At 47.5% G+C, this 10,494-nt stretch overlaps 1 protein-coding gene across 10 annotated transcripts in view; it reads right to left on the minus strand.

Moving 5' to 3' along the window:
• Dpy19l3 (dpy-19 like C-mannosyltransferase 3) overlaps window positions 1-10,363 on the minus strand; it is a 74,557-nt gene extending 64,194 nt beyond the window's left edge. For 2 of the 10 annotated variants that reach the window (XM_074058833.1, XM_074058828.1), the window contains exons 1-3: window positions 10,174-10,362; window positions 8,270-8,412; window positions 5,764-5,900 (exon numbers count right to left, since the gene is read on the minus strand). In XM_074058833.1, the coding sequence (XP_073914934.1) occupies window positions 5,764-5,900; window positions 8,270-8,372 (240 nt within the window). In that variant the 5' untranslated portion in view covers window positions 8,373-8,412; window positions 10,174-10,362. Of the gene's footprint in view, window positions 1-5,763; window positions 5,902-8,269; window positions 8,413-9,838; window positions 10,053-10,173 lie in introns of those variants that run through there. The other 8 variants (XM_074058832.1, XM_020182082.2, XM_020182075.2 and 5 more) reach the window with 8 other exon arrangements.
• Between the last annotated feature and the right edge of the window lie 131 nt (window positions 10,364-10,494).

The following is a 10,494-nucleotide window of genomic DNA, read 5'->3' on the forward strand; positions in this document are numbered from 1 at the left end:
CCCCTTCTCTCCTGTAGCCACCTTGCAATCCAGGAAGGCAGGAAAGATTGATAACAATTTTACAAGGAGGGAAGTGGAAATCTGCCCCCAAGGAAAGGAAGAGCAGAGCCTCCTCAGGACAGACGACCTGCCAGGCAGTGATGATGACTCACTCACTGGTCCTGACCAGGCTGCTCCCATCAAGTAGTGACAGAAGTAACTTCCCCAGCAACAGGGCTGAGATAATGGTCAACCAGGCCACATGTGACTGGGACTGTTTATGCATACTTTTGTCCCCTGCCCCAGTTCTTTTGTCTACTTAAATCTATAGCTTATGTCTTTGCCCCAAAGATGGCTGAAGATGGGCTGAGCGCTCATTCTGCCTTTTCCCACGGCATGTCCTGAGCTGTGTAATAAACCTTTCACCACTACTTGTCTCTTATTTGGCGTGGAGGAAAAAGTGGCCAAACTTAACACTTTGGGAGGATTTGATTCCAGACCCTCCTACACTTTGCCCGTAGGTGACTCTGCCTTTGGCTTATTTTGCTATCATGAAACCATCATCTTCTGCAGAGCACCTTGCTAGTTCTGTGAGCTGTTCTGGTGAATTACTGAACCTGAGGTGTCAGTGGGAACCCTGCAATGTGCAGTCAGCTGCTTACAAGTGAGGGTCACCTGGGAACCCTCAAACTTGCAACTGAGGAGTCTGAAGTGAGACAGTGTTAAAAAGCACTGTGTCCTCAACCTGCAAAGTCTTCCTAACTCTGGGTTGCTGGAGTCAGAAGTCACTGTGCCGTTCAGAACTGCAGTTCCCATGGTGCTGGATGTCATGAAGAATACATGTGCACCATCTGTTCAGGCACTCGTGGGACCAAGCTGCCTGTCACTGACCCTTCTTTCCCCTCAGTCATCTTCCATACAGTGAAGCAAAACATCCCCACAAGGCCAGGGGCGGTGGCTCACGTCAATAATCCCAGCTACTCAGGAGGGGAATATTGGTTTTTTTTTGCCTGCGCACAAAAGTTCATGAGACCTCATCTTAACCAATGGCTGGGAGTGGTGCACACCTGCCATCCCAGCCATGTAGGGAAGCACAGATAGGAGGATGGTGGTCCTAGAGCAACACTCTATCTATCTCAAAAACAACCAACACAAAAAGAGCTGGCGGTGTGCCTTAAAGGGCAGAACTCCTGCCCGGCTAGCTACAGGCCCCGAGCTCAACAACTAATACTTAAACAAAAAAACACATCCAAGTCTACTGCCTAAAAGAGCTGGCCATTCTCTTCTCCCCAGCTCCTTCCAGCCTGGTGTAAAGCCTGGTATGTGATCAGATCTTTTCCAATCTTGCACCGCTGTCCCCACTGCTCATAAAATTGTGCCCACATGGGAGATGGATGTGGTGGCACATGGCTTGTGGACCCAGCCACTTGGGAGACAGAGGCAGAAGAATCACAGTTTGAGTATGGCCTGGGCAAAAGTGTGAGACTCTATCTACAAAAAGTAAACGCAAAAGGCTTGGGGATGGCGCAAGTGGTACAGTGCCTGCCTAGTAAGCACAAGGCTCAGAGTTCCATCCCCAGGACAGGGGGAAAAATTCTGGCCACACAGACTTCTCTCTGACTCTTGACTTGCCAGTGTTTATTCCTTTCCCATGCTGGGGCCTCTGCTCTAGCCTCCGATCTTTGCCTGGCTGTGTCCTCATCACTGAGGTCTTGGGGGTACATGCTCCGTCCTCAATGTGTTCTGCTTACTCCCCAACTCCACGGGCCTTCCAGTGACTATCTCATGGTCCTGGTTCACTTTCAAGAAACTGCTGCATCCCCAGGACACTCAGATTGTTAGAAATAAAGTCCGTGGTGGTCCATTTTCAAGGCAAGGGAACTTAAACCGGGAGGGGTAAATCACCATAGAATAAGGAAATGGGGAAAAACTGTATGTGCCAGAGGGCACACGTCACAGGGAGACCTTCTCGCCACAAAGGAGGCAGATACCCCCGAAAGCCCGCCTCTAGAATTTGAGCAATCCCAAGAGAGGCCTAGTTTAAAAGAACCCAATAGGCAATTGAGGTGACATACAGGGAAAGAACTACGTCCTACAGGACCCAGCCAGTGAGGAACCAGGACAGGGACTTCGCACTACACAGTATGATGCTTGTTGTGACCACAGGCACCTGATCTTGCAAGACTTCCATTAAAGTCTCGCTCTCATTGTACTTCATGCTTCTCTGAGTCCATGCTTTGTGGACAGGTGAGTGTATTTCCCACACAGAAGACAAGCTTGGCAGCTTGCTCTGACTTTACTTTTGACCTGCTCACATCCCTTCCTCACGCTGCACCCGGAGCCATCTGTCTAAACCTTCTCCTCAAACACAGGCTCATGAGGCAGTGAGCACAGGTGAGGCACTGGCACAGGCGCTCTGGGTCTGGCCCACTGCTACTCCCACTGGACAGTCCTTATGGTTCTCCAGCACCCCGCCCTCTCCTGCCTCTCCAGCACACATATGCCTCCCCTGTGCCACACACCTCCTCCCTGAAGGCCTGTGAACTCAGCCTGCAATGCTCCTCAGCATCACTTTTCCAGATCTTCCCCATCTCTCAGCTGGACCAGGCTGCCCCTCCGCGGGTGCTCCAGGGAGCTTGGACACCTGCCCACACCATTCTTAGGAGAGCTTTGCAGGGAGGGTCTTGTCCCATCCAGTGCCACTGCTACCACTGAGCAGTGCCTGCTGCATACTGTAGGCAGTTAATATAGGTATACAGATACATGTTTACTTAGTTTATGTATTACACTAGAAAGTCAGTGCTGCCCATAGAATTTAATTCAGTTACCCACAGAACAGGTGCCCAATAAATACTGGGTAAAAGTACAATGGTTTCTTTAACTCAGTGAAAGTAAAGAGAAAAAAGGACGCTCAGGCTTCTTAACGATGGGGTACACTTACTTAAGGAAACTACCAAGGTTACTTATAAGTTTTAAAAAGCTAAATTCAGGGCAGGGCATGGTGGTGCACACCTGTAATCCCAGCTACTGACAAGGCAAAGGGAGGAGGAAGAGGGGGAGGAGGAGAATCGTGGTTCAAGGGATGCCCTGGGCAAAAATGAGACCCAAGAAAATACTAAAAGCAAAGAGGACTAGAGGTGTGGCTCAAGTGCTGGGGCACTTGCCTAGCAAGCATGGGCCCTGTGTTCAAGATCCAGTACTGCAAAATAAACAAACAAACAAACAAACAGATACACAGGACTAAACACAGTTTGTAATTCAGTTATATGATCTCTTTCAACATTTCTTCTTGCTACACTGTTATAATTTAATTCTGGATATACACAAGGCTATTTTAGCATTTTTTCAAAATACCTGTTGAAGGTGTTGGCGAGGATTCGGGGAAAAACGAACCCTCTTACACTGTTGGTGGGAATGTAGACTAGTACAACCACTCTGGAAAAAAATTTGGAGGCTACTTAAAAAGCTAGACATCGATCTACCATTTGACCCAGCAATACCACTCTTGGGGATATACCCAAAAGACTGTGACACAGGTTACTCCAGAGGCACCTGCACACCCATGTTTATTGCGGCACTATTCACAATAGCCAAGTTATGGAAACAGCCAAGATGCCCCAGCACTGACGAATGGGTTAAGAAAATGTGGTACCTATACAGAATGGAATTTTATGCAGCCATGAAGAAGAACGAAATGTTATCATTCGCTGGTAAATGGATGGAATTGGAGAACATCATTCTGAGTGAGGTTAGCCTGGCCCAAAAGACCAAAAATCGTATGTTCTCCCTCATATGTGGACATTAGATCAAGGGCAAACACAACAAGGGGATTGGACTTTGAGCACATGATAAAAGTGAGAGCACACAAGGGAGGTGTGAGGATAGGTAAGACACCTAAAAAACTAGATAGCATTTGTTGCCCTCAACGCAGAGAAACTAAAGCAGATACCTTAAAAGCAACTGAGGCCAATAGGAAAAGGGGACCAGGAACTAGAGAAAAGGTTAGATCAAGAAGAATTAACCTAGAAGGTAACACACACGCACAGGAAATTAATGTGAGTCAACTCCCTGTATTGCTATCCTTATCTCAACCAGCAAAACCCCTTGTTCCTTCCTATTATTGCTTATACTCTCTCTACAACAAAATTAGAGATAAGGGCAAAATAGTTTCTGCCGGGTATCGAGGGGGTGGGGGGAGAGAGAGGGGGCGGAGTGGGTGTGAGGGAGGGGGTGGGGCAGGAGGGAGAAATGACCCAAGCATTGTATGCACATATTAATAATAAAAAAATAAAAATTAAAAAACAAAAAACCTGTAGACAAATAAGTATTAAACTGCTTAATCCTCGTGACTCTGTTCCTAACTGCTCCACTGCAGAGAGATGAGTAAAAGCTGTCTTGGAAAGAAAACTGACCAAATGTTACTGAAGTGCATGAATTGTTACCCTTTGTTACCATAATTGATATAAAGACATATCCAGAGATATGTGAGGTTTTGGAAAACAAACATATAGGGAGTCATTTGTATCGCATTTGCTATTTAAAGCAGGCTCCTCTGGGGACTCATCTCCACAGTAAGACCAACTTGCAGCAAGCTCTCTTTTCATTTGCATTGGCAGCACTGGGTCTTGAACTCAGGGCCTAACCACTTGAGTCACTCCACCAGTCCACACCGGTTCTCTGTCAGGGATGGTAAGTCTTCAGCTTTGAAGGTTGGTACTTAGCTTTGAAAGAACTAGTCAGTAGAAGCTATGCTGATAAAAAAGGTCAACGATCATGACCCATTACATCAAAAACACTGGCAATGTGCAAATTTCCTTGTTCTGAAAACAATGCAAAAGAGTTTCAGAAATTTTGGGGTGGGGGGGTGGGGCATGGAGAAAATAAGAAAACAAACAAACAAAAAAATGATGCTTAATTAGTCAGAGGCCTTGTTGAAAATCTGACGAAAATCACAGCTCCCTTTCTCCAGAAAAATATGGCTTCTGCGACCCCTCAAGTCATTTACATAGAGTATTAGAAAGGTATGGACACCCGGGGGTCCACCTACAGAGCAGATAAACACTGTGTTGTGGGTTACCTAGGTGCCGGTGGCTCACGCCTATAATCCTAGCTACTCCGGAGACAGATCAGGAGGATCACGGTTCAAAGCCAGCCCCAGGCAAATAGCTCCTGAGACCCTATCTTGGAAAAAACCCAACACAAAAAGGGCTGGTGGAGTGGCTCGAGCTGAAAGAGTGCCTTTGTAGAAAGCATGAGGCCCTGAGTTCAAACCCTAGTGCCACCAAAAAAACCATATATATATTTATTTACCAGTGACCCTGGTTTATAGGAGTGGCTTTTGATTTCCTTTCTTTCTCCTACCACCATCAACAAAACAAAACTCATTCCCTACTGTACCCAGTTTGCACACACATACATAAAATCAAAGGAAGAGGTTCACAAAACAATCCTCACCCCTACTCTGTGACATAATGTTCTTTTCTACTTGATTTCATGAAGAAAAATGTTCATAACCCACTACACCAATTTCACAACCCACGGTTTAAAAACTCACAGTGTAGAGTGACTGCAGCATAACTGAAGTTAATGAGAAAGACAAAACTGATTTGATCAGAAATCCCTCATCGTGATTGGAAAATAATGAACACATCTTCTTACACCAGTGAAACCTTTTCAGAGACTGCATCCTTACTGGCAGCACAGGGCTGTCCTGGTCACCCAGCTATGTGACTCACACTGGGACAGTGATGACAGACTCACACAGTGGTCACTGACACCACATACCTTAATATTAGAAAACCACAAGTCATTCTCGTGCAAGGTGGCAAGGTAGACAGACGTGAGAAGTCCAACACACAGGGCAACAGCTCCGCCCACGGTAAACGACAGAATCTTCCAAAACCTTCTGTGGCCATGACCTTCTAGAACAACAAACAGAACCCAGTCAGTCATTCAGAATTTAAAGTTCTATTTCAGACTGCCAAGTACACCAAGTTCCAGCTGCCCATTACTGCTGAGACCTCCCTGTTGGGGTTCCCTTTCTGTGATTCCACAGACCTGTGTGCACTGTCTTTCCTTTTTCTTTTTTTTTTTTTTGGGGGGGGACATGTCACCCAGGCTGGTGTCTAGCTCCTGGGTTCACATGGCCTCCCTACCCTCAGCCTCCCAAGTAGCTGGGTCTACAGGTGTGCACTGCCACACCTGGCTTGTTTTCAGTCTCTCACAACAGTTTTTACCCAACTCTAGCAATTCACTTTGCTCCCCAGGGACAAGAAGGTGACCTATTTATCTTTAGTGCCAGGGCACAGTGGAGCAATAATGGTTTATGAGTCCAGGATGTGAATAATCATTTAGATAACAGACTTGTAATTCATAGTTTATTCACTAAAAGCTACCAGGATGTCTGAGTGGCTCAAGTGGTAGAGAGCCTGCCTAGCAAACCTGAGGCCCTGAATTCAAATGCCAGTACTGCCAAAAAAACAAACAAAAATAACTACCAAAAAACTTGATTACTTACAACTTAAAAGACCCACAGGGAAAATTAACACATCTTAACTCAAAGGACATACATGCTGGGAAAAGTGTTTGCTTAAATATCCTGACACGGAGGACATTTCAGAGAAATAAAAGTGATAAATACTGCAGTAGGAAACAGATTAAGGATGTGAACAGACAACGCACAAAGGGAAAAAAAAGGCCACTGCGTAGAACAGACAGAAGAAAAGATATCCAAATTTCTTCTGATTCACTAGTGTTGAAGAAATGCAAATCACAACAACGAGCTGTACTTTTAAAAGTCTGGCCCAATGATAGCTCAAAAAATGCTAATACTCTGCTTTGGAAAGGGTAGAAAAAAAAATAAAACATCATCAAATGCTGCTGGCAAAAATAATAAATTGGTACCTTGGTGGAATCTAACACAGTTTTACCAAAAAAAAAAAAAAAAAAGCCACTAAAGAGAACAAACTCTTTGATCAGGAAGTCCAAGTGTAGGGAGACACTCCAAGAAGATACCTGGCATTTTAAAGTGACATCTGCTCACAAGGATGTTTATCACAGTTCTAACCACATCAGTTCAAGGTTAGAAAACCATCTTGATACTCAACATCACGATGGACTGCTACACACTGACAGTATTTTTAAAATCTAACGACTAACTGAAGATACATTCTCATCATAATCAGCTTTGAAGACAGCACACAGATCTCAATTTTCAAAGAAGAAATGAATGGGGAGGGAGGGGTTGACATGTGCAGAAAGTGACATGAGACAAGGAAGACCAACTGTCACCTCACAGATGGGTGCGTCTCTGGGAGTACTTTTCCCTTCCTTCTTTAGTTTTCAGGGTCTCTTTATTTCCTGACATGAATACACTGCTTTGGCAAAATGAATAACCCCCACAGTTATGCTCTAACTTTAAGTTAGAACTAACTTTAAGTTGTGTCTTTTAAAGACCCAATACTGCATTTAATTGGAACCTGTTGTCTTAAATGCATTAGCTGCTAACAGCTGAGTGGCCTCCCAACACAGATTTATTTCATTTTATTCAACTGCTTCCCTCAAATTGTCTTAGTGGCTCTGGTTGGTGACAATGAACACGGATGGCATAGGATGTTAAGTTACAGCTAGGTGCAGGTGGCTCATGCCTGTAACTCCAGCTACTCAGGAGGCAGAGATCAGAAGGATAATGGTTTGAAGCCAGCCCGGGGAAATAGTTGCCCAGACTCTATCTCAAAAATACCCACCACAATAAAAAACGGGGGTGAGCCCCTGGTGGAGGGGCTCAAGGTGTAGGCCCTGAGTTCAAGCCCCATCAGGGAAAAAAAAAAAATGTAAATTAGGCCAGGTATCCAAAACAGCTGATAGGTGTGGAATTTAGGAGAAAATTTCAGGAATTTGTCTGAAAGGACATGAAATGTTTAATTCATCTTTCAATACTTTCATGAAATGAGATACTCGCCCCAAGGTGAGCAGCGTGTATAAGGCAAAAAAAAAGAAAAACCCAGAGTAAACACTGAATGCAGTACAGTACTACTGGCAGTCAACGGATCAGCCTGGTGTGATCCTAAATTAATGAGGAGACACTTACAAAGGTCCTTGTCAAAACTCTTTACCCAATTACCACTTTAAAAGCAACGTGCTTTTAAAGTGTATCAAAGTGCTTTTTAAAGTGTATCAGAGTATCAGGGTGCTGCAATACATTTCCTCAGCTGTTAAGTGTCACCACATTTACCCTACTGGGAAGTGACTGCTTCAAACACACAAACAAAAGCAACTTGAAACCACCTACCCGCTGCCGATTTGTTGTCCAACTTCTCATTTTCTTCTTGTGCTGGGAAATCCTCAGGAACTCCCACGGCTTTGACTTCTTTTCTTTGTCTGAGGTACATCATGATGTCAAAGACTTACATGCTTTGTTCTTTCAAACCCCGCCTACAAAGGACAGAGAAATAAATGGCCCACCCATGCTGACAACCCTCTCTCCCCAACCCGCCCTGTGCTCATCCGAGGTTTAGTAACCTAACTTGGGCCATGGTCCCTTGCTTAGGGACATCTTAGCCTCCCAAGCTATGACAGATGCAACTCAAACACTGAACTCAACCAGACTGATGAAGCATCCTTTTTCCCTGCAGGTTCTGCCAGGGGTTAAGTACTTCTGGCAAGCTCTTGCCCTTCCTCCAGGCAGCCTTCCTGGATTCTCCAACCCCTGCTGATCTCTCTCTTTCCCTGAGCCAACAGCATTCACCATGTAATTTGGTGCACAATTGCATTTTTTTTTTTTGGTCATCATTTCATAGACAGTAGTAGCACTTCTGTATCTCCCACAAAAGTGACCACGTGGGAGTGATTCGATAGTAAACTGTTGACAGCCAGATTTGGAAGAACTGAAGCATTGTTTTGTTTCAGCTATCTGGATTTTAACACCTGTGCTTTTGAAAACAATTCCGGAGGGAAACTTTAGGCCTCTGCGGTGGATGACAGCGGGGGTGTGCCAATCAGGGCAGCTGCCATCCTAGGGTGTATCAGTGGGAGTCACCACAGGGAGCAGGAGCCTAGTTTGGAAGCTGCAGTGGGAGGCGGGGGTGTGGTGGCAGTGAGTAAGCTGGCTCCAGTCCCCCGGAACATCTTGCTTCACTCTGAATAATGAATAGCGTTTTACTAATTATTTATTAAAGATGATCACGAGCTAGCCAGGTCAGATCATCAAACCCACCCTCGAGGTACCTAAAGATACCACTTGTTCTATACAGAACAGAACCAACCCAACCAACACGGTGCAATTCATTTATTGATTTCATGGAAAAAAAAAAAACTGAGAAGGAAAATAAGACTTTAAATGCTGAAAACCGACCTAAGCGCTGTGCCTCCGACAACTCGCTCTACCGAACAGAACCAGCCAGCATACCACAAATCATTTATTGATTTATTTAAAAAAAATATGAGAAGGAAGAACAGAAGTGCTTTAAATCGACTCAGCGCTGCGAACCTGAGCTGCTGGAGCAGTAAGGAAGAAAAGGGAGTGTTTGCAAAGTCGCACTGGCAGAGAGACAGGCTCATTCCCCCTCCCCCAGCCCTACCCTAGGGACCTAAATTTTAGCGCCCTAGAAGATCAGTTTAAAGACCGCAGAACTAGACACATTGTAACCAACCAGGAAGTCAACAGTCTTCAAGTGTTAACTGTGACCACAGCCTGCGAGCTAAGGGACAAAAGTTGCTCCGGTAAACGGAAGCCAATGCCACCTTACACGCTGGCAGAGGGACCTGCAGGCGGTTCTGCGTTCTCGGGGACCGCGCTGCGCATCCCCGCGCGCCGCAGGGCGCTGCGCCCCGCTCACCTCCGCACCCCACCCGGGCGCACCTGGCCGGCCCAACGCCTGGATCCCCGGTGCCGGTCAAGCTAAGCTCACCCACCCAGGCCAGCGAAGGGTCGCGGGGGTCGGTGCCCGCGGCCGGCTGCCCGGAGGCCGCTCACAAAGTTGCACGTCCCAAGTTGGCGCCCCGCACCCGCACCCCGCGCGGACACTCGCGCGCTCCGTCCCCTCTGGACAGCCGAGTCCGCGGCGGCCCCGCGACGCGACACGACGCGACGGGGCGGGGCGGCCCGAAGGTCCTCCGGGGAGGCGAGGCGCCACGAGGCAGGATGCCGCCGGCGCCCGCCCCGCGGGACCTCGCGGCCCGAACGCAGCCACAGACCTGCAGCCTCAGCCGTCCTAACGCGCAGCTCCGGGAGGGGAAGAAGCCGGACCCGCGCTGAGGGTCGCGGGGGGCGGGGCCGTAGGACGGTCCGCGGCGCGCGACCAGGAAAGGGCGGACCCGACAGCGGCGGCGGCGGTGGCGGCGGCGGTGGAGGTGGCGGAGCTTTGTGCAACACCTTGCAATGGGGGCGGGTGGGGGGCGTCGACAGCCCCGGGGAAGGGGCGCGCCGGGGAGGCCGGGCTCCCGCAGCTGCACTCATAGGTCACGGAAGCTGTCAGTCAACGCGAGGCCCCGCCCTCCCCGGCGCGGCCCCGCCCG

Source organism: Castor canadensis, chromosome 16, assembly GCF_047511655.1.
Source record: "Castor canadensis chromosome 16, mCasCan1.hap1v2, whole genome shotgun sequence".
Taxonomy (NCBI): Eukaryota; Metazoa; Chordata; class Mammalia; order Rodentia; family Castoridae; genus Castor; species Castor canadensis.